Consider the following 23,286-nt stretch of genomic DNA (forward strand, 5'->3'; position numbering starts at 1 on the left):
ACCGTGGAGACAAAGTATTTTGTAGGAAAAAATGCTTTCAATCAAATCACACTTGGCTACCAGAAATATGACATCACACTGTGAAAATGAAAGTGATCATATCTGATGTCGGGGTTTACTCGGTCAACAGTTTAAGACAAACGGTAAATGGGACGTAGTCACTTTTAACGCAAGAGCCAAAATTCCTTGGCGGCCATTGACGGCGATAGGCGTCCAATCCGCTTCTACCAGGAGATCATTCGCTGGCAGGCCTTGTCGTGATGTACAATTTACTGCTGAATTCTCATTGGGATTACATGCAGCAAGATGCATCAGTATGCACAAGTGCAAGCCACACACGTGTTGCCTGCGAAGCACTTTGCGACATGTTCTCTGATCCATGACAGAGTGAAGGGCTGAGAGGGGGAAGAGGAGGGCTTGTAAGGGGAGAGCTCGGGCACAGTTCCGTACATTGCAACACTCATTGGGCAAAATTTTACAAAGGGTTTTTTAATTGCAGAAAATTATTTTTGCACTGCATGACACATTGAAATCGCATGGCATTATTTTTCACATAAAATCCCATGAAATCCAAAATGTGTTAGATTACTGCATGTTTATCTTTTAAAAGCCTCCCAGGCACATTGGATTGGACTTCTATCGCCATCAATGGCAGTGAAACATGTTTCAACAAATAGTATAGGGTTATTTTGGTATTAATTTGAATGCAAAAGCTACTATATACATTCTCTTTGGTAACTTCATTGCAGTACTATAAACACAAAAACAATGAATATTATTTCTGAAATTCAATATACAGGTAAAAAAAACATAACCCAAAACAATATTTTATTAAATCCAGATTCTTTTAACCACATCCCTCTATTTTTTTTTTTATCCCTTTTTAATTAAAAAAATGAATTTCACACTATGCCTTGGTATAAAATCCAACTCCATAGACATGCTGTACTTGTCTTTTGCACAAAAAGTATAAAGCCCAAAAGTTAGCGTATTCAAGGTGCTCTCACTGACCGCACAATTTATGCCGTGACTTTGTCACGATAAACAAAACAAAAAAAAACACCAAATACATATGTAAACAGGCAGACCCCTGGAGCAGCTGTTGTCCCCAGTGAGGACCATGTGCTATTAGCACGCAAATACACACACACACACACACGCCTCAACATGAACTAAAGGTGACACGAAAAACAAACATATGCTTGAAAAATATGAAGGTTACGAGAGCGAAAGTGGTAAGATATTTTCGGTGACTATTAGGGCACCGGAATTCAAATATTGTGTCTGTTCACAACATCCGGATTTACAAACCGTTTCATTCCCGACGTAAAGCAACACAGATGCGAGCTTGGGTTTTTCCATCCTTTAGCCTGGCGAAGAATAATTATTTATGAAGGTGCTTAAGATGACAAGAGTTGTGAGTCATAAAAAAACATGAAACACCAATCATAATTTATTTAGCATTTTAGACGGGGGCACCAACTCAATTTTGCAGGGTATTCATAACTTATCATTATATTGAAAACAGACAAAAGCTGTATGAAAATATATCTAAATACATTTTTCCTTCAATGTAACAATTGGAAGTACCTTCCATTTGATCATTTTAGGGGATTTTCTTGCTTTGGTTTGGATTTCTTTTTTGGGGGGGGATAATCTCGTGACCAATCGTGGACTGGCAAAACACTAAACAAGGACGGAATTAAAACAATAAGCCCGTGAATAACGACCACAGCCAACACAAACAAAACTGGCCTGAAAGGTGCTGATATATCGAGCGCCTAATTAAAGCTATTAACAATAAAAGTCCCTGCGAGTTTTCTCTTGTGAGAAAGCCGACCAATTAGCAAACGATCTGATGGCGTGACCGACTTGAAAGGATTCTTCATTACTCGCCTTTAGCAACAGTGAGCACAGGTAGATGTGAAAACTTAGTTTGCCACAAAAAAAAATACATTTGTAGCCGGATCTAGCCGACCCACGCTGGTAAAAGCTGATGAATATTTCAGAACTAAAGACGTCGGCCCACAGCGCCGACATTACTGGGGGGAATCGCAACATGGCTAACACACACGCACTCATCTGTATTATTAATATTCCATTTTCATGTTTTATAATGATATGTATTCTTAAGGAGTCCCTTGGAAAGGCAACTTTTCTGATGAATTGTACTAGTAGTAAATACTCAGGGAGCTATATTTCAAGAACGTCAGCCATTAAAGGGCATCAGAAGAGCTGCAGGACTACGTCAGGCGCCCATTCCATGGCGGTTTGGGCCACGGCGAACACGGCGGCCCCCAGCGTGGCCGACAGCCCCCAGACCGCCATCTTCAACATCCTGCTCCCCTTCCCCCACTGCTGGCCTCCGTCCTCGGGCAAAGCCACGTCCAAGCTCGAATGGCGAGCTGCGGCGATCACAGAACAAGTGTGAGGGGGGGAGGAGTGGAAGTGGGAGGGTAGCCTGATTCATGCTGCAATTTTGCTATTTTGGCCAGATTAGAGGAATATTACCGTACCGAGGAGAGGAAGAGGGAGGCTCTAATTATTTTTTCATCCACAAAGGGGGCGCTCATTAACACTTCCCACGCTTGATTGAAGGTGAAGTTAAATTGGGGTACACACTTGGTGACCATCAGGCTGACTATGAGCAAGGCCTGATTATCATAACTTTACAAGATTATCCTGAGTAATTATGCTGTGGCTAGGGCTATGTGGGGTAATTTCCCCGTCCTAGTAGGCAGAAAAGTGCTCAGGTTTTCCCCTGATTTTTGGTCATTCATCCCTACTTGAGAATATTGTTGTGGATGAGTACAGGGATAATGACGCTAAACTGTTTTGGCTTTGAGAATTACATGCTACAGAGTTTTAGCTTTTTTTCTTCTTAGTTTTAATTAACCGTCTTTTAAGCCGCTATGATTACCTCGTTTGGAAGTAGTCTTGGTGAGACGCTGGAGAACCGAATCCGGTCTCTGGTGGCGTGTCGTGAGATGAAAGGCCTTGAAGGTACTTATGGACAAACTGGGGAACAAAAAAAAATTGAGTCTTTTGACATGGGAATTTTTGATGAACTTATATAGCGAAAAAATACCAGATGGTGCTGCTCACCTTTTCCGAGGGTGCAATGCCACTCGTTTTGCCAGCGAGGCGGGAGGGTAACATTGAAACAGGTCTTGCGACTGGCCAATCAGGAGTTCGTATGGGAGATCCTGGGGAATTTTCGAGAGGAGTTGGTGCACCGAGGCCATGTCGCAATCCGTTTGCTTCACTTCCGTCCCTCTGTGCAACACGATCTGTTGACAAGAAACAAATCCTTGTCAAAAAGTGGCAATTGAAAAGGACAGGGGGACCCCTCATGGGACGAAACGAAAGTTTAGTAGTCGTAGTGTGTAAATGAGGTTGGCTTACTGTAGCAGCGAGGTAGATGGGCATCATTGGGTGTGAAGCCAAGAAGAAGTCGTAGAGTCGGAGCGTGAGTTTGAACTCAGACAGAACGTGTCCGTACCACGTGATGAGCCAGGACAGGGCGAAGATCGTTCCCACCTCGGATCTAATAAGGAATATTAAATAAAATACATAAGGCTGCTTCAAATCAAAATGGCTGACTTTCTGTTCTACTTTGGGGTTTAAGACTTTTTTTATGGAAAACGACATGATTTTTTTGGTTTCAGGTAGCTTTATCATTGTTTGCCATTCACAGCTCTATACTATGATGCCCTCTTGTGGACCAATACGGTACTACTCATGGTAGGTGTATGTATAGGTTGACCATCTGTGCTCGAGTCTTGAGTGGACTCAACCTTCCGCTAATGTCAGCTGGGATGGAGAGAAAACAGATGGCTTGATTTGTACCTGATCATAAAATCATGCAGTTCTTTGTCCACTTCTTCCAATAAAGGCATCAGGTAGTTTAAAATATGTTTGGTGCTGTCCATTGTTGGATCCATGAAATCTCTGGAAAGAGAACAAAATGCTCATTTGTGGGATGTAATGTAGTGGCAACAAAAAAATGTTGCTTGTGTGAAAACTTATTTAAGAAATGCGTCATTTTTATTCAGGTACACGAATTTGATGAATTTCACTGCTAATATTGTCTTTTTTGATCCTACCTGAGATGATATTGGGATAAGGTGCGTAACATTGCAATGGCCATACGCTCCCCGACGACCAGCAGCAGTGTGACAGCCACATCGTGGTAGCCCTGGTAGTAGTTGAGCTGTGGGTTCGACCTCAGAACCTCCAGGATGATGTCCACTAGCTGTTCCTGGAGCACGGCTCGCTCGGCAGGAGGCATACCTGAAAGAAATTGGCTATCAATGTACGCTGCTTTTTGAACAAGTAAAGTCTCGAGCAGACGCACCTTTTGGAAAGCGCTTCATAGATCTGCTGACATCCAGCATCACCTGGTTGTAGTCCTTGTGGTTCTCGCGTCCATCTTTACCTACAACATATTTTGGATTATTCCCCGCACATTCCTTTCATTGATACCTAATTTAAGTTCTGTACTAACCAGGCTTATAAGGCAAATCATAGGCATTGATGTTGAGCAGTTTGGGCCACACTTTCCTCCGAAGTTCATTTGTAAGAAGCCCTCCTCTCGTGGTCGTGGCTCTTCTCAGGGACTCAATGTCAACTGGGTCACTGTAGATTGAATGGGACACATGATGGATATTTTATTTTGTATTTAAACAGTTAAAATACTATCAATATTTTGATTCGAAATATATAACAATACCAAACAAATCAATCAAAAGCCTTGAATGTAATCATACACAGCTGCGTATTACAAAACACCACAATGTTTTACCTGTTTAACGCTTGGTGAATGTCAACCAACTTCTTTTGCTTCCCACAGTCCACTTCTGTGAATAGATTGATCACAACGAAATGGTTATGATAGCAATAAGTCGCTCGATCCATAAGGTTTTGAGAAAGCATACTTATTAAAGAAATGTGGCTGTCGGTTGGATAGTGCCAAGCTGCCACGCGGGCAGCAAACATTTGCAATCGCGAATTTACGTATACATCAAGTAACATAACTCGACTATAACCACACACGTGAAACTAAATTAATGGGGGAAAATAATAGTAAGTTTGACCTTCCTAGCTACTTACCTCTCGTGACAGGTACATTCGATCCATTTAGTTTCTTTCTCTTGAACTTTTTCATCCCTTTTTAAAATGATGGAAATAAACGAATCTTCGTTCTGTCATAGACGCATAAAAATAGAACAGCTGTTTAAGATCATTTTTAACGCCAGCACCATTAGCAACTTCTCCTCATGTCTGTTATTGTGACTGCTTACTATTAGTCAATCCCATTGGACGAAAGGAACACGTGACTACAAGGGTGAATGTGGTTGGCTGGTAGAGAGCCGGTGCCACGTCAAGCAAGCTTGTTTGTAGTTTTCCAAGTTATGTGGGCATTTTTTAAATGTTTGGGATAAATTAGAAGCCTACAATGTTTATAAATGTAAAGTAAGAATTCGTAAGTATGATAATATATTATATTGGACATACCAAAAAATGCTTAGCGTGATCGTATTGATCACACTTATTTCAGGTTTCACTGCCGTTCAGTGGTGATTTAGCGTATTGCAACTAAATCAATGTGAAAAGAAAGGCATAAAATAAAAACATTAAAAACCCACCGTTATCAATGTTTTGGATGAATTAGAAGCCTTTATAAATGTCTAGTAAGAATACGTAAATATGATAACATTATTTTGGACGTATGTACATAACAATGGTTAGCGTGATCATATTTGGAGCAGTCTCATTTCAGGATTTACTGACACACAGTGGTGATTCGACGAACTGCAACTAAATCAATGTGAAAAGAAGTATAAAAAAGACATGTTTAGCATTTACATTGCTAATGCTGAACAGTAGTGTTTATTATTAATTATATGACCATGAAGAAGTGTAAACCACTTTCTAAATAAAGTAAGAGGGGAATCTCTTGTTGACATCTGGCAACCCATTGGCTAATTGTCCCATGAGCTTGATAGCGAAGGTAAAAAGCACGCCTTCATGCTTCTGCGCGTACACTTTTTCTGGAGACTTGGTCCTTATAACCGCGTGACTCGTGTGCTGCGTGGGCCTCCGACAAGCCAAGGGCATCGGTGGCATGTCCGGGCGGATGAACACGGCGTGAACCGGGATGAGTGACCGAGCCGAGGTGGTGAGAGGGCCCGGAGCCCGGCAAAGGAGGACGACTATTATTGGCGGTGTCAAGCAGCAAGCCAACGGAGGCAAGTCGCACACGAGCTCCGTTGGGGACAAATCACTGCCCCATCCTACCGGGAGGAAGACGGAGGGAACGGCCAGGCGTTCTAATAACAATGACGGGAAAGCGGCTGCAGAACTGGGTCAGAAATCGACCGATAAACACAGCACGCCAGGAAGTCCATTGGACGAAATCGGCGAGGGACTCAGGTAACCTTTAACTGACACCACCTAACCATCGGTCATTTCTACATTCATAACCCTTAAGTCGGTAGTTATTGGCAAATGATGTCTCATAATTATTATTATGGACCCGAGTTGTGTAGCTATAGTTGTATTTGTAATTCATTTTCTTGTGTAATTTGGGTTGAACAAAAAACTGGGGTGCGTGAACGCCGCAGGGACAGGTGTGTAACCGGGTTGTCATAAACCTTAAAAGACCCTTTACGAAAATTTAAAAAAACAACTAAATCATGCTCATTGATAATGTAAACTTCACTATATAATAAGAATTGCATTATACCATGTTGTTGCATTTTAAAATCTCTTTGGTTCACAACAGCAATGAATGGTATGCAATTCCCAGTAGGCAAACATTCTATGTGTTGCAAAATAACATTTTTGTGTGGTTTATCATACTGAATCTCACAATAAAAGCCCAGGTTTGCACAATCATACTGTTTCTGAACGCAACCCAATCTGCAGATCCTTTATCTTAGATTAGATTGTTAATTTTGCTTGAGTGATTGTAATATTTTGACCTATTTTTTTATTTTATATTGCAGCTGCCATGTCCAACAGGAGTCCCTTCTTAGCTCTGCCAGCGGTTTCAGTAACTACAGAGGAATTCTCAACTGGTGTGTGGTCATGCTGGTGAGTTTAATATAACATTTCCCTCAAGACGTTCAAATTGTTGCCATCATATAACCAAATTAACACGTCAACGCTACCTTATTTATATACACCGCTGTGTTCTCATCTTTCCATCTGCAATATCCGAATCCTAAAATAAGACATTGCTTCTATTAATAGAGCGACGAGTCCATTCTTGAGTCTTTTGTGAGAGATTCTTTCAAAAGGAAAAATGTTGACTTGTAAAAAGTCATACCAAATCCTTGGTTCTTCATATTTTTGAGAATACGCAAGAGGATTAAATCAGTTCCAGACTTGCTTCACCACTATTTCAAAATGTCACGGCCCTCCAAAATGATGACACGATGACCTTTGCTGTCCTTGCTAAAGGTTACTAAAGCATTGGTCAGACAATACTTAGACATTACAGCAATACGAGTTGCATTACAGCTTGCTAAAGTCAAAACTTACATTTAAAAAATATATACAACGAACAATGACATGCTAACACATCCGTGGCACTTATTGGTTGGAAATAAGCACCCTCATAAACATTTATCAGATGTTGAGCACTCACTCGGCCGCACCTCGACCTTTTTCCTGATCATAAACACCCACACCTCAATAACGGCTGTCAAAATATCATAAGAAAGAATGATTTTTTTTGCCACCGTCTCTTAGGTGCTGAGTAATGCACGCCTCTTCCTGGAGAATATAATCAAGTGAGTGTCCTATTTTTTTCATGGTACTTTCTGTATGATGACCTAAAAATGCTCCCTTCTCTAGGTATGGTATCTTGGTAGACCCTATACAGGTGGTGTCCCTGTTCTTAAAGGACCCTTACAGCTGGCCAGCTGCCTGCCTCATTATTGGTATGACACTTTTCCGCCATTCTTTGTTGGGTTTTGAGTTATGTTCAAAAGTTGTCTTGAGGAAGAGTCCTTGTCTGAAGTCCATACATCTGTTTTGAGCAAGAGCTATCCAGGTCATAAACTCAAGTATTCCTACCAAAGTTCACGTGTTTTTTTTCTTCTGCTTGCTTTTTTTCCCCAGCATCCAACGTGTTCATTTTAGTGGCTTTGTATACGGAGAGACGTCTATCCTTGGTGAGACCCTACACATCTGACAGTTTAAGAGCAATGAGTTCATATTTTTGTTTCTGTACTATCAAGGGAACTGTGTCTGAAACCACCGGCTTGATTCTTCACATATTCAACTTGGCATCTTTACTGATTGTTCCCTCCGCAACTGTTCTTGCGGTCACTTCTATCACGCCCGGTAGGTAAATTAACATGATTTCTTCATCTGAAAGCGAATTCTAAGGAAGTTCTCGTCTTTGTCAGTGGGAGGTATTCTCTCCTTGGGCATTCACACAGTGCTGTTCCTCAAGCTGTACTCTTACCAGGACACCAACAGGTGGTGCCGTGAGATCAGACAAGCCAAAGCCAAAAGACTGACACGTTCCTACTCATGTTAGTACAAATTTTACGATCTTTTTTTTTGACAACTGTGCTTTAAAACAATACTTATGTGATTCCCAGGCCCATCTGTGGCTCAGTCCAATGGATCAGCAGTACACAGCCACGTGTCCTACCCAGGCAATCTCACATACAGAGGTGAAAAGAAAACATCCTTTTTTGTCGTCGTTTTGAATACTTTTTATGCAGCCTTTTTTTTGTCTTCAGACATGTACTACTTCGTGTTTGCGCCGACACTCTGCTACCAGCTCAACTTCCCACGCTCGCCTCGGATACGAAAGCGCTTCCTCCTCAGGAGGCTCTTTGAAATGGTGACATTTGAAATGTTAGAATAAACAAAATCGCTGTTTCGAGTGAGAATTATGACTGTCTGTCTCCCTTTTTTTCCCCCTTATAGCTGTTTTTCATGCAACTGTTAGTGGGGCTAATACAGCAGGTATTTCTTTTATCATTCAAACATCAACTGTTTACAAATCACATTATCACCATAATCCTTTTTCTGTCTCATAGTGGATGGTTCCCACAATCCAGAACTCAATGAAGCCATTCCAGGTGGGATGAAATACTAATAAGTAACACTTGAAAGGTGCGGTTTGGCTTTTGAGTGACAATTGTTTGTCTCACACAGGAAATGAACTTCTCTCGAATGGTGGAGCGTTTGCTTAAGTTGGCGGTGAGTCTCGCAGTTTTAGATGGTGTGAATGTGGTGGCAGCTGGGAACAGCTGGTGAGTGTCAAAGTATGTTTTCAGGCCACGCCAGAGGAAAAAATGTGCAAAACGGTGCATTGAAGGGCATGCCAGACAGTGTTTGTGTCCATTTTAATGAGTGTTAGGATGTGTTGTGACACAGCGGAAACGGTCTAATGTGTAACACGCACGCCACGTGACTTCCACATTGTGTTTGGGAACACGTCAGAGATCACGACTCCGACGCAGGGGCGTCAAACTCTGGTCCGCGGGCCACGTTTGTGCCAACTAGATCTTACGTGGCCTAGCTAGTTTTATTTTGCGTGCAACGTCATTTACATGGAGATTTTTTTTTACCTCATCCGCAGGTCCCCAACCATTTAATCTGGTTAATCTTCTTCTATTGGTTCTTCCACTCATCCATGAATTTCGTGGCTGAGCTGCTGCAATTCGGGGATAGAGAGTTCTACAGGGACTGGTGGTAATGGCAAAAAAAATGGCTGATGATAGCTAGCATACTGTATGCAGACGTGCGGATAAACACTTTTTTTTTATTATGCAGGAACTCTGAGAGCGTCACCTACTTCTGGGCCAATTGGAACATCCCAGTCCACAAGTGGTGCCTGAGGTGAGCAAGACCGCATTAGGCAACACGATCCACCGGTTTGACGTTTTTTTGTTTTCTAGGCATTTCTACAAGCCCATGTTAAGGAGAGGCGTCAACAAGCTAGTGGCTCAAAGTGCCGTCTTCCTATTGTCTGCCTTTTTCCACGAGGTAAAGAAAGAAAAACCAAAAAATCAGCAATCACATTTTTATTTTTATTTATCATATTAACCCATCTGTTTGTGATGGTGGTTCTCCTCAGTATTTGGTGAGCGTCCCTCTCAAGATGTTCCGACTCTGGGCTTTTATGGGCATGATGGCTCAGGTAAAAGAAAATGGTAGCAATGCGTACCTATGTTATTCTCTTTTAAAATATCCCAATTTTTGGTCTCGGCAGGTTCCTCTCGCTTGGTTCGTGGGTCGCTTTCTGAACGGTATCTATGGCAACGCGGCCGTGTGGATGTCACTCATCATTGGCCAACCGGTGGCCGTGCTGATGTACGTGCATGACTACTATATCCTGCACTACAGCACGTAAAGTGAATGGACATAAGCGACCTGTATTTTTTTCAAACGAGTGGCCAAAGATGGAGGACATGAAGCAAAAAGGTTTTCTCAACTATCAATGCAAGGTTCAAAGTCAACTGTGTAATAATAACATGACTTCTGTGTGTATGTTTTGCTGCCTTTCTAGTTTTGTTTTTCATCTCCGCAATAACATGCCATCCTTTTTGTTTTATTAGTTTATCACGGTGGTTGGATAACCAGCGATAGCTTCAGCACTTTAAAGAGATGCATCCTCTCACCTTGAACTCTATTTTGGAAGGAAAAAAGTTATTTTTGTTTGTTTTTTGCCCCCGCTTAAAACAATTAAACTAGTGTTTCCCAACCGTTAAGCCAAACCACATATTTGTAATCAGAATGTACGTATATAGTTTTCTGGCATTGATAGAAGAACATTATTATTTGTCCTAAATACATTATTTTTGATCTTGTTAGTAAAATCTGATCATTTTGGCACTGGTTGGGACTCGCTGAACTAAATTGTTTTAGAGTTTTTTTGGGTCCAAAATATAATTAAAAACATTTCAGGGAACGTGGTGTGAAGAAATCATGATACAGCAGGGCTGGTAATTATTTCTAATAAAAGAACAGAAAGTGCCTGTTTATTTTACAGTTGAAAAGAGGCCAAATAATTTGTACATTTAGTTCCCAAATGGAGCTTTAATAGCCATTTGGGAAGTGTATTTCATGAAATATGCACGGAAAGATGTAGCTTGTTAAACTGCCTTTTAATAACCTTGTCAGTTGAATGTTTTGTGTGTTCCATCAATAAATTAAAATGAAATGTTTTGGTAATGTAAATAATTGTCTTTTGTTTCATTTTCTGAATCTAACAGCCTTTAAGGTTTTTATTTCCACTGAATAAATGACGTAGCATATTTTCAACTACTGTAGCTCTCCTTTTAATTTTCATTGGTATATATACATATATACTACATGTAGTTAAGAATGACGTCATGTTCATTTGCGCGTTCTGGGAATGTCAAGACAACGCTTAGCTAAATGAATACTACATCCGGGTTTGTCCAAAAATTAAGGTTTTTTCCAATCATAAAACGGATTTACTCAAAGCTTTATTTAATTGGGGGGTGTAGCCTTCTTTGAGTCGATATCGTGATTACTAGTAGTAAAACTACATTTATGAAATAGAAAGCACCATGTTCATTTAAAACTGTTCAACTCATTGGCTGCCATTGACGATGAGCCATGTCCAATAATGTAGGCTCTTTTCACCCTTTCAATTTAGAGCGCACATCCATTCCATTTGAACTGGAAGGCAATTTAAAGGCGTTTGACAGGTTGAACGTGGACATTTTATTGTGAAAAGCAACCGGAAGCATGCACTTATCAGGATCCCATTCACGTGTCTTGATGAAGGACTTCCACACCCAGGGGACGTCCCCTACCTCGGTTGTCCACAGCAAACCTCAACTTTTTTCCTCCCCAATAATCCATTGGAACAAGGCGGTGCATTGTCAGCTCCGGCTTCAACAATTCATCCGACACTATCGACGGTGAGTTCGACCGAAAAAACAAAGATCGCCTCTTGTTTTGTATTGTTTAATCGGCACAAATGCTCCAACTTCCTCCTTGTTTGGAGGCGACGGCGAAGCTAGTCGTTTAGCATGTAAACAGTTCTCCTCTTTTGGAGGTTTTACACGATCAAATCACTCCCGATGACAGTTTTTTAAACTCTATGTAGATTAAAATGATTTTTATGCTAAAGGTATGTCAAAGGAAACTCCTCTTTGGTCGGTTATTAAAGTTGAATGCTAGCGGGGAAGCTACAAAAGAGCTAACGGTGAGGCTAAGCGGCGCAAAACAATACAATATTTACATAGATTTAATTTTTGGAAAACATCCCTTGGGACGATTTTAATTTGGAGTCAGCGGTCGTCATCTTTAGAGCGTCATCGATCGTCCGTACGTGACATTTTGTGCGTTGATCATCGTCATAACGCGCAAGTTTAGTGTCATCGTGAAAATTTTGCTTAAAAAATCGTAATCAGACCAGGAAAGAAATACAATCGAACCACCAAAATTGGTTTATTTGTACTGGATTAATGATCTAGTTCTATTTGAACAAGCTTATCATCATGCGTCATCATTGTACACTCATTAACTAACAGAATAAGACGTTTTGTCATCGTCAAACTCGTGCTATTCATGTCTTGTGAAATTCATTACATGCAAAAAAAAGTAATATAAACTTTTTCATTTCACTTATCCAGGACAAATGACGTAATTTCTGCCATTTTTTTAAAATTGAAATTCCTTTTAAAAATCCTGAGTCTTGTTTTCCTACCATGTTTTTAATTATCAGTAACGTCACGTGGTTTACAAAAAGTCAGGATTATTAAATCGTTGGTTTCTATTGACTGATACTTCCTTGTTTATGACAGATTTGTTACTACAGCAGTTTACAAATGACTTTTTGCAAATGCACCGTACCATATTTGATTATTAATCACAAACGTCAGGAATTAATATGGAGAGAGAGAAAAAACCTTGATCAAAAATACAAAACAATAAAAAAAAATCGTGAAATTATAAATGGAGGCCTTCAACAAATGTTTGGTGCTGATTTTATGGTGGGCTGTCAGCTGTGTTTTCCTAGCAAAGATAAAGCATCAATTGCTGGGCACAGTCCTTACTGTACTGTGGCCCTTTTTTATTGCTTACGTTTATAAATGACTAGACTGAAATTGCGTCTATGCAAAAGAAGTAAGGAGGTAGGCTTTTTTTCCCCAGCGAATAGTCGTAATAATTGGGAAAAGTTTTTGTGGGGTTTACGGCCGCTCTGTTGACCTTTTTCCCGGCAGAGCGTCCTTTTACGAGCGCATTCTTGCTCGAGCCGACGAAGCTGCTTGAAATCAAAAGAAGTCACGTGGTCAGGCATGAAATCCCAGTAATGTTGCGTCAAAACAACCCTAAAAGGAAGTTTTTCAAGTAAAAAAAACAAACAAATGAAACCTTGAATCCTTTCCTATCTCCCAGTTGAAATGATTTGAACGTCGATCGCCGTCAAGTATACACTTGCATTTTAAGCGTGTCCTATTTTGCCCGACACACGAGCTCCAAATAGTGGCGCGCTGGCTAACAATAGCGAAAGACCGCGTTCTGGTCTAAAAGCGGCTGTAAAAGCGACATCCCCGGCCGGCCAGCTAACGGCAAACGGCGCATTGTCGCACTCAGGAAGTCTGCCCTTTGACTGGAATGTCACCGGACGCCGGCATACGCCATGTCCACTCTCAATCTCCCCATTCCCAGATTGTCATTGTGCGGGGGCCACTTTGAAGCCCACGTCGCAAAATGACCGGAAATGACATCATTCCCGTTGAGGCTCGATTGAGACGAAGCGCCGTTAAAGGCCGACGGATTCAACCCGAACTTTGACAGTGTCCTTATTTTACTCCTTTGCGTGTAAATAACGCTTCAAGGGAAACGTAAAAGTTGTTAAAGTGCAGTCACGAGTGATATTTGCGTTAGCGCGCCTCTGTTTGTTTTGGATACCGACACCAGGAAGCATTGAGATTTTTCACATAATAGCATGTGTCGAGTGTTTTATAATACTTTGAAATACAAAATTTAAAAACCTACTGGCTGGGGTTGATAACAATACAATACCACTTCATTTTGAATGGGAGGGGCCAATGAGGGTGTCATTAACACTTATGGAAGTGAACACCTAGTTTAAATAATAAAGTGACCTTTACTAAGCTATCACCGTGAACAACAACGAATGACTTCAGCAAACCGCCGAGCGAGATTGTTCCATTACGGCTTGTTAAAATGTTGCCCCGCCGGCTTTTGTTTGTCTTTTTCCCACGTCGCCGGCCAAAGCGTTCCGTAATTAGCAACTATTCGCCGGGCGAAACCATTTCCACCGCGGCAGACGTGACTAATCGTCGGCTGACGCAAGTAGCGGCCATTGGTCGGGAGGGGGACATTTGTGCCTCGGCGGTGGGCTTCCTGCCCCCCGGGGTCTGCTCTTTGGAACTGGGACGTCGGCCCACAGTGTGTTTGCGCACTGATAATGCACAAAAGCACAAAAGTTGACTAAAAGCATGTGGAAACGCACGTTGAGTCAGAGTTCACATTCAGATGGAAAGTCCCCCTCTCAGCAGGCTTTTCCAGGGGTGTTACGTCTAGGGTGGGATACTATTCAGCTGAACGCGTTTTTTTTTTTCCAATTTCTTTGCAACAGAATCAGGTTTTGGGAAGAATGGGTTAGAAAAACATTGCAAAAAAATGCGGGTTCGCTCATGTGATAATTTCGTGTGCGGTCGTTTGGTTGCCGGTCTTTTGGTCGCCGTCTTTTGGTCGCCTGTTGTTTGGGTCCGGGCGACCAAAAGACCGGCGACAAAACCAGGTTAAAACAACATGGTCTATGCATCAATAAAAGCCAACAATGGCCATGAGCAGTTTAACTGAGCCGACGTGAGTATATGAGTTTGTATGTACATGCGTTGTCCCTTTAAGAAGCTACGTCAGTCAGGGTCTTAACAAGTTCTCCAACAAAACACAATAAAAGTACAGACAATTTTGAGCTTTTCTTTAGCCTAATAATTAATAGGGCATTAAGTATGACTAAATAATAATTCGCCGTTTGTATTTAGGGAATTTGAGCAACGATTTAAATGGTAATTATCAATAACCTTCCGGGCGACCAAACGACCGAGTACTGATAATTTGATTATTATTTGTTTCTCAGGTCATTCCAATGCAAAGCCCATCATGCCCTTGAGTTAAGCTAACCCGAGACCCCTCCCATCCCATGAGGTCGCAATGAGCAACCCGCGGCCACAGCATCACGGGAGCACCGGCTCAGAACGCGAGCTCAACTCGGCCGCCTCCTCCGTCAGCCTGCCCTCCGTCAGGAAGACCCCCAAGAAGCGCCGGCTCTCGCTACAGGCGCTCTTCGGCCGGCGGTGGCGGTCCGAGCGCGACGCCAAACGCAAGTCCAAATCGGCGGCGGAGCCGTCTAGCCCGAGCGCGGATGGCGTGCCGTCGGAGGGTCCGGGCGACGGGGTCTCCGCGCGCTCCGTCCAAGCGGCGACGATGACCACCACCACCACCGCCGCTGCCACCCCGACGACGGCGGGCTCAGAACTGCTGGAATGCCCACTGTGCCTGTTGCGGCACACGCGCGACCGCTTTCCCGACATCATGACGTGCCACCACCGCTCGTGCGCCGACTGCTTGCGGCAGTACCTGCGCATCGAGATCTCGGAGTCGCGCGTCAACATCTGCTGCCCCGAGTGCTCGGAACGCTTCAACCCGCACGACATCGCCATGATTCTGGACGACCGCGCCCTCATGGAGAAGTACGAGGAGTTCATGCTACGCAGGTGGCTCGTGGCCGAGCCCGATTGTCGTTGGTGTCCGGCACCGGACTGCGGGTAAGATTTGAATTTATTATTATTATTTTTTTTAAACTGCTTTGAAATCAACTGACGGCAATAGACGTCCAATTTATGAGTAGAGTTTAACTCGTTCTGTACTATTGGGTAGAATATTTTGGAAAGAATATTTCCCTTAGAGACACACGCAGGCGCCTGCGTTGACATTTCACATGGAGGCTTTATGCATTTTATGCGCTGGCAAACCAAGGCGTCTCCATGTTTACCATATTTGGCACTAACCTGTTACATATAACTACCAAGATGGGGGCATTTGAGACTTGTCAAAGTATGTTCAACGTTGTTGTAAACAGTGAGAAAAGAGATTTGCCATTACGTCATCAATTTGACTGAAGCAAAAATTTGAGTTAGTAAAAACAATTCATTGGTTTGGTAATACTGTGGTAAATTGAAATGGTTATATTTTAAGTCTGGTTTTTTTGTAAGCCAATAATTGTCCGTTTTAAAATTTGGAAAAATGTAACCATTTTTAACGTTTTTGTTGTTTTTTATTTTTAAAAAAATCACATTTTACAACCCAAAAAACGCAAATTTTCTAACGATTTGACGAGAAAAATGAAGCGCCATTCCGTTCATTCCGACGATGGCGTGCCAGTTGATCTCGCCGTCACCTCATTTCCACCCGATTGCTTTTCCCACAGTTACGCCGTCATCGCGTTCGGCTGCGCCAGCTGCCCCAAGATTACGTGCGGGCGCGAGGGCTGCGGCACCGAGTTCTGCTACCACTGCAAGCAGCTGTGGCACCCCAACCAGACGTGCGACACGGCGCGCCAGCAGAGAGCGCAACACTTTCGCCTACGCAGTTTCCGCTCCTCGTCGCTGAGTTACAGCCAGGAGAGCGGCGCCGTCGGTAATAAAAAAAAAACACCGCCGCTGACGTCCAAACCGTTTGGAGTGGGTCGCTCCGAGTCCGAACGGATTGGTCGTCTGGCAGCCAAAGAGCTAAAAATGCACGTTTTGAACGGAGCGTATCTGCGTCTCCTAGGCGACGACATCAAGCCGTGCCCTCGCTGCGCCGCCTGTATCATTAAAATGAACGACGGCAGCTGTAATCACATGACGTGCGCCGTGTGTGGATGCGAGTTTTGCTGGCTTTGCATGAAGGAGATTTCTGACCTGCACTATCTCAGGTGAGATACTATCAAGTGATGGTCATTGGAAAAAAACAGAAACGACAGCACTAACATCATTTTACATGTAGAAAATTGATTTGGCTCTCAAATTTTGCAGTCTTTTTTAAAAAAAAACATTCTTAAGCCACTTTTTTCAGCAATTCTGGTTGTGACATCACAATCGGAATTGACTCATGTCCAAGTTGTTGGCAGAATGACACTACACTCACAGATAGCATGCTAGCAGACTGCAAAAAAAAGAAGTCGTTTCTGTCATTTGTGTCCAAAATATGCTTTGCTGTCATTTACATTATTATTATTTATTATTTGTGTGTGTCCCAAAGTCCATCCGGTTGTACCTTCTGGGGCAAGAAGCCATGGAGCCGCAAAAAGAAGATCCTCTGGCAGCTGGGGACTTTAGTGGGCGCCCCTGTGGGCATTGCCCTCATTGCGGGTATCGCCTTCCCCGCCATGATCATCGGAATCCCCGTTTACGTGGGAAGGAAGGTGAGGTGTGAGCTTGAAGGAGGAAAAAAAAAAAGAGAAAGTGGATTAAATGTTGTTTTTTTTTTTTTTGTTAGATTCACAATCGCTACGAGGGCAAAGACGTGTCCAAGCACAAGAGGAATTTGGTGATCGCGGGCGGCGTGACGTTGTCCGTCCTCGTGTCGCCGGCGGTTGCAGCCGTGACTGTTGGTAAGAATCAAACTTGAAATGACATTATATTGGGCAAATTTGGATAGTTGAATTATCTGATGTAGGGGTTTACTCAGTTTATGACAAGGGGTACAATTTTTTTTTTGATTGGGCTTTTTAACAAATGTAATGTCTGAATTTGTAATGCGCTTCCAGGAATCGGCGTGCCCATCATGCTAGCGTACGTCTACGGCGTCGTGCCCATCTCGCTGTGCCGGAGCGGCGGCTGCGGCGTGTCCACCGGCAACGGCAAAGGGGTCCGCATCGAGTTCGACGACGAGAACGACAACATGGGCGCCGGAGCCGCGGCGACGGGTGAGTCCACCCCCGCGCCGACCTGCCGCGCTATCCGCGGTAAAACGACAAAGCGGCTCGCCTCCACCAGACACGACGTCGGTGGCCGAGACCAGGCTGAACAACGCCAGCTTGGGAGACGGCGCCAGCGTGGGCGGTCTGACCGGCCTGAGCCTCAGCGTGAGCGGCACCCACATGGAGCGATGCGGCGTGGGCTCGGCCCAACGCGACAACATGAGCGACGACGCCAGCACCACCGCCCTCGCCGGCGCTAGCATCACCGGCAGTCTGTCGGGGAGCTGCTACAACAGGTTAGTCCTCCAAATTCCTGCATTTGGTCGAACAAAAACGCATCGCTCACGGCCACGCCCATTGCCAAATGCTGTTTTGCGTTCACGTTTAAGTCCGCGTACCCCTAACGACTTCACGTAACGTAAAAACAAGTGACCTCATGACCTTAAATTGACAAAATGGTCTTCTAATATGACACAAAAGTAGTTTGAACGCAGCATTATTCTGTGATATTACGTCATGCGAGATGTTACGGGTTATTTTTCAGGATGGAGGTGCAGGCCGACGTCCAGAAGGAGCGCTGTAGTCTGAGCGGGGAGTCTGCCACCGTCAGCTTGGGAACCATGAGCGACAACGCCAGCACCAAAGCCATGGCGGGCTCCATACTCAGTGCCTACATGCCTTTAGAAAGGTCAGTGGCATAAAAGTGCTTCTACCCAGTGGTTGACATTGGAATTACAATCATAGCTAACAATCACAATGCTCATATTTACGTTTTGCGCAGAGACAACAGTCTGGAAGTGCAAGTGGACGTGGAGTCCAAAGAGGAAAAAGTGCGACACTGCAGCGCCAGCAGCAGCCTGGACGAAGCCGGCTGCAGCGCCACCGCCGCCGTCGTCGCCCCCTCCAAGGACCCCGACGCCTCGTCCGCGGGGAGCACGAAGAGTAAAGGGAAGATGTGGAAACGCGGAGGAGGCAAGGCCGAGTCCAAAGTCAACCACGCCGACAGAGACGCCGAGCGCCGTAGCACCGTCTCGTCCGAGATAGACTCGCCGTCGCTGAGCGGGAGTTTGCCGTCGGTGGCCGACTCGCAAGGCAGCCGCCTGTCGGCCGAGCTCAGCGAGACGGAGGCGCCCGTCGCCGAGCACGAGGGCCCGCCGTCTCGCCGCGACCGCGCCTTCCGGCGACTGGCGTCGTCGCCCGACGAGGTTCTGTATATCGCCGAAGACCCCGCCGACGCTCGCGGATGCGTCGCCACTGACGTCTGAGGGGGAAAAAAACTCACAAATCGTGTCTTAAGTCTCATTCGAAGGGAAAAAAACGGGAAGCGGAAGGTCGGCGTTGAGATGAGGAATTGTGGGTAACGCGAAGGTCAACTTGAATGTACGCGCGAAGGCGACGTGCTTGCGCTTTAACTCATTCGCTGCTCATTTCCAACATGGCGTTTGACGGCCAGAGCTGTCAATGGCGGTGAATGATTTATAAAAGCAAAGGTGGAGATGGGGGGGAAAAAAAGATTTACAAAAATCCACCACTGTGCCACACGTTCTTACAAAGAGGGACCATTCGGTAGCAGTTTTAAGTCAATGCGTTTTTCTTTTTAACACCTTTATTTTTATTACGTATGCAGAAATGCTTTATTCTGGCTTATTTTCCATTTTGGGAAAGTTGAGGTTTTTTATGTCGCAACCCACTGTTGGGTCTGAATTTTTTTCTACATGTCATTTGACAAAATATTTTCCGTTTGGACATATCTTACAAAGGAAGCTATGCAAAAAAAAATGTTCATTTCATTTTAAAAAAGGGCATTTAATTGCTTCTCATTTCACCAAAGTTGTGAATTTTAGTTGGGCAATGTGATTGTTCAATGGCAGGAAACGATTTGTTTATGAATAATTCCCATTTTGTCATTTGATTTTCACCCATTTTTTTCCACGATGGGTGCGAAAATCGCGTTCATTTTCCCCCTCAGTGCCTTTTTTTGGAAAACTCTGCCAAGTGTTCCGATTTTTAATTATCAACATATCATGTTCAAATCCCCGAATGTCAACAGAAGAGAAATGGTTTGTTTTCATGACAATTATACTGGTTTATTTACAGTATGGTGAGGGGGGGGGGGGGGGGGGGGTATATTTACTAATTATAAGCTTTGTAATGTGCATCCAAATAAAGAAATGCTCAAATCAAGTCTCATCAATGGATGTAAGTTTTTGCTATTTACGTCAAATACATGCAGCGTATTGATTTTGTGCAGTGTCATGATTGACCTAAAAATGATGCTAGCTGCTAGCATGTTCATACCATCCCAGTTAATGGCAGCGAATGGGTTTAGTGGAACATTCTGAGGTCATGCCCAAACCAGTTCAGGTTCCAAAAGTGCTGCATTGTTGAGGGACGACGTCAACCTGCAGAAAAAGAAAAAAAAAAAGGATTTTTTTTTATCTCAAAAGGAGAGTTTTGATTAAAATGAAGTTACCTAAGCAGAGGTCGTCCATGAGGCTCCGTCTCAGAAGTGCGGTCACCTCCAGTAGCTCCTCCTCGGCCTCCCTGACGTTTGGGTCCAACTGAAGGACCTCTTGTAGGTCGCCACTAGCCGCCAGGTAGTCCTGAACGGCGAGGAGATCGGGTGGATGCCCTAAAAAAAGTTTGCATTTTGATATCTAGCGACGTCACCTGTAGACCCTTGTGGGCCAGCGCCCGTCTGTAGAAGGCTTTCTTGTTGTGGGGGTCCAAGCGGAGAGCCGAGTCGCAGTCCTGCTTGGCCTCCTGGAAGCGCTCGAGCTTAAGCAAGCAGACAGCTCTGCCCAAAGGAGCGCCTTTATTTCAAATTTGGCTGTTTTGGGTTGTTACCGTCGCTACCTGTTTGTGTAGAGAGAGCATTCCTCTGGTTTTAAGGCCAGGCATTGGTCATAGTGGCCCAGGGCGTCTTCGAAGAGACCCTTTTTCACCAGTTCGTTGCCTTCCAGTTTTAAGGTGTTGAAGCGGGACTCGTTCCGCCTGGCTGAAACAAAACAAAAACGTTTTCTTACGATCGGACGTCTATCTCCGTCAACGGCACTGAAACATGATCACGAAGAAACCCAACCCGCATTGTTCCATGACAACAACAATGTCTGCATTATTGACGCGGAGCTTTTGACACGCCCCCCCGAAGGTTGAACACAAGTCAGGACGGACCTTGGTCGCGCGACGCCCGTTCTTGGGCCCGCCGGACGCTGGCCGGATTCCCCTGATGCGCCCGCTGGACAGACAGCGGCACGTTGGGAATTTCAGGAAGGTTTTGACGCCACTCTACCCCGTCCTGCTCGATGAGCAATCTCGTGATCCTGGAGGGATACATTGACCATCAATTTAACAATATCCTTACACCTGGGGATTATTTGGTGACTTGTAGTCCTTAACCCAAAAGATGAATACTCCGAATATTTGAACTTGACATCGTCCGGGCGAAGCGGCGCTGACCTGTGCACGCTGTCATGGGCCGCTCGCACTTCGACGTCAATTTGCAGGACGGTTTTGTAATCCACGTAGGCTTTGCGGTACCGCTCCAGCGACTCGTAGGCCGCCGCTCTGCGCAGAAGCGCCTTCAGGGAGAACGGCTGCAGCTCCAGAGCCCTAAGAGGATCACACAGAAGCCTCCTTGTGGGTCACCAAAATCCTCAAATCCCACCCCTGTAAACACGCTTACTTGGTACAGTCTTCAATGCAGTCGGGACTATTCCCGACCTTTAAGTGGCAAGCAGCACGGTTGGAGTAGAGGATGCTCAAGTCTTCGGGGTCGCCGCTATCTGCAAGGTAGACGTCACGAACGTGACGGCGATCGACGTCCGATCTGTAGGTCAACATGTTTTTTTTGGGCGCGAACTTACCCGCTCGAGTGCAGCCGTCAATGGTCTGGCTGTACTTGTCCAACGCGTCGCCAAACTGCCCGTGCTTGAAGAGGTGGTTGCCCTCGTTCTTCATGCGGGCCAGGTGGGGCGGGAGACCCCCGGCCGGGGCGTCTAGATAACTCTGGTCCACGGAGGGGCGGCGCGACTCGGGGATCGCCTCGGCGTTCCCGTTGGCCATCCCTTTGGCGCGGTCTGGGCCGGAAACGCCCCCTCGGCCGGCGCCGGGGGGTTTCTCCTGCGTGTTGCCCATGCCGCACCGCCTCTGCAGTGGGTCCTCTTGCTCAGCGCTCAAAGCTGCAGTAGCTCCATCTGGAAGGGGGGTTTCCGTCAGGATACACCCACCGGGACGCGTCATTGGCTAGGGGGCGGGGCCAAGGAAGTACTATGCAGTGTGATGCCTCTTGGTGGCGTTGGAAAAGATGCTGGGGTGTATTAAGAGTATTATTTTTAATAAATATTTTATGAATTAAATTAGCCGAAAGCAAAGTAATTGTGGTTTTTATTATTTGTGTATTTGTGGCCATTTGAAAAGAATGGCCTTGAATGTTTATCTTCCAGTGCTATTGACAGCACTACATTTTCCACACGATTAATATTGGTGACGTCGAGGATAAAAAAGGTAAACTGTGAGATATTTTCCAGGGAATAAAACACAAAAAAATGATTATTAATGTGGGCCAATCGGCCAGATTTATTCACACGTTAAGAAACAAGGGGGAAAAACAATGGGAAAACAAAAGCACCCCGCTTTAGCGAGCATCAAACACAACCACTGGGAACCAACAGTCAAGGAAAGCATCTTATGTTATTCATAATTACATATTTCTTTTTGTAACAACATAGAAAGGATACATCTATTAGTCCTCTTCTTGTACATGATCCTGTAGCCACAATCTCGGCATCGGATCGGATCACGAGCCTTGATTTCGTTTTCTGTGTGACACTCTTAGAACACAATAATATCATTTAGAATTAAAATTAATGTATTGACTGTCAATGCTCAAGACTTGACGATTGACGGGAGTACTGTGGACTTATTCAAAATGGCGAGTATGAAATATGAAAGTTCATTTAAACTATAAAGTTACCTCCACATATATAAAACATAGGCTGCTGCCGGGGTGGTTGCGCATCTTGCTGGGTCTCCATTTTGTGCTCTAAATGATGAAGACATTAGCAGATTAGCATCAACAACACGCTAAACATGAAAACAGCATGGCACTTGAAGCACTAGAAACAATGTCGTATAACGTAATGCGTAACTTCATGTGACTAAACTATACATTAAAGCACAGTACGCGTCAAATTAGGATATGAATAATACAATTTTTACACTACCGGCGAGGTTTGTTGTTTGATGTTTTTCTCTGAGGAAGTGCTTCTCGCAGACATGCGCAGTGTAACGCACGACGGGGAGTAAAGTGGCTCGTGATTGGTCAGAAAGATAGG

At 44.3% G+C, this 23,286-nt stretch overlaps 5 protein-coding genes across 6 annotated transcripts; 2 read left to right on the forward strand and 3 right to left on the reverse strand.

The window, feature by feature from the left end:
* Positions 1 to 1,440: 1,440 nt before the first annotated feature.
* On the reverse strand, positions 1,441 to 5,314 carry LOC144067261 (TBC1 domain family member 20). Its single transcript, XM_077590862.1, has 10 exons — positions 5,113 to 5,314; positions 4,805 to 4,859; positions 4,508 to 4,638; positions 4,358 to 4,438; positions 4,107 to 4,293; positions 3,850 to 3,951; positions 3,406 to 3,547; positions 3,106 to 3,290; positions 2,921 to 3,018; positions 1,441 to 2,405 (listed from the first exon to the last, which is right to left on the reverse strand). The coding sequence occupies exons 1-10, from the start codon at positions 5,165 to 5,167 to the stop codon at positions 2,227 to 2,229; spliced, it is 1,215 nt and encodes a 404-aa protein (XP_077446988.1). The 5' UTR covers positions 5,168 to 5,314; the 3' UTR covers positions 1,441 to 2,226.
* A 676-nt stretch (positions 5,315 to 5,990) lies between these two features.
* On the forward strand, positions 5,991 to 10,668 carry dgat1a (diacylglycerol O-acyltransferase 1a). Its single transcript, XM_077591166.1, has 17 exons — positions 5,991 to 6,435; positions 7,011 to 7,098; positions 7,759 to 7,799; positions 7,864 to 7,949; positions 8,131 to 8,183; positions 8,250 to 8,355; positions 8,421 to 8,549; positions 8,619 to 8,693; positions 8,763 to 8,866; positions 8,953 to 8,991; positions 9,066 to 9,107; positions 9,184 to 9,228; positions 9,611 to 9,723; positions 9,805 to 9,870; positions 9,930 to 10,017; positions 10,109 to 10,171; positions 10,244 to 10,668. Exons 1-17 carry the CDS (start codon positions 6,161 to 6,163, stop codon positions 10,382 to 10,384), a joined length of 1,554 nt encoding a protein of 517 aa, XP_077447292.1. The 5' UTR covers positions 5,991 to 6,160; the 3' UTR covers positions 10,385 to 10,668.
* A 1,109-nt stretch (positions 10,669 to 11,777) lies between these two features.
* On the forward strand, positions 11,778 to 19,866 carry LOC144067146 (E3 ubiquitin-protein ligase RNF19A-like). Its single transcript, XM_077590662.1, has 10 exons — positions 11,778 to 11,924; positions 15,125 to 15,812; positions 16,475 to 16,683; positions 16,819 to 16,963; positions 17,290 to 17,452; positions 17,527 to 17,641; positions 17,798 to 17,956; positions 18,027 to 18,246; positions 18,495 to 18,638; positions 18,732 to 19,866. Exons 2-10 carry the CDS (start codon positions 15,199 to 15,201, stop codon positions 19,213 to 19,215), a joined length of 2,253 nt encoding a protein of 750 aa, XP_077446788.1. The 5' UTR covers positions 11,778 to 11,924; positions 15,125 to 15,198; the 3' UTR covers positions 19,216 to 19,866.
* Positions 19,556 to 22,154, reverse strand: LOC144067147 (sperm-associated antigen 1A-like). Of its 2 annotated transcripts, none has more exons than XM_077590664.1 (8): positions 21,817 to 22,154; positions 21,636 to 21,735; positions 21,410 to 21,562; positions 21,125 to 21,273; positions 20,807 to 20,948; positions 20,621 to 20,713; positions 20,424 to 20,553; positions 19,556 to 20,352 (listed from the first exon to the last, which is right to left on the reverse strand). In XM_077590664.1, exons 1-7 carry the CDS (start codon positions 22,085 to 22,087, stop codon positions 20,466 to 20,468), a joined length of 996 nt encoding a protein of 331 aa, XP_077446790.1. In that variant the 5' UTR covers positions 22,088 to 22,154; the 3' UTR covers positions 19,556 to 20,352; positions 20,424 to 20,465. The 2 variants fall into 2 exon arrangements, with proteins under 2 accessions (XP_077446790.1, XP_077446789.1); XM_077590663.1 differs by having other exon boundaries at positions 20,621 to 20,747.
* A 347-nt stretch (positions 22,155 to 22,501) lies between these two features.
* polr2k (RNA polymerase II, I and III subunit K) lies at positions 22,502 to 23,266 on the reverse strand. The gene is made up of 4 exons (XM_077590845.1): positions 23,176 to 23,266; positions 22,926 to 22,994; positions 22,690 to 22,782; positions 22,502 to 22,609 (listed from the first exon to the last, which is right to left on the reverse strand). Exons 2-4 carry the CDS (start codon positions 22,984 to 22,986, stop codon positions 22,587 to 22,589), a joined length of 177 nt encoding a protein of 58 aa, XP_077446971.1. The 5' UTR covers positions 22,987 to 22,994; positions 23,176 to 23,266; the 3' UTR covers positions 22,502 to 22,586.
* Between the last annotated feature and the right edge of the window lie 20 nt (positions 23,267 to 23,286).

The sequence above is a fragment of the Stigmatopora argus genome, chromosome 21, assembly GCF_051989625.1.
Source record: "Stigmatopora argus isolate UIUO_Sarg chromosome 21, RoL_Sarg_1.0, whole genome shotgun sequence".
Lineage (NCBI taxonomy): Eukaryota > Metazoa > Chordata > Actinopteri > Syngnathiformes > Syngnathidae > Stigmatopora > Stigmatopora argus.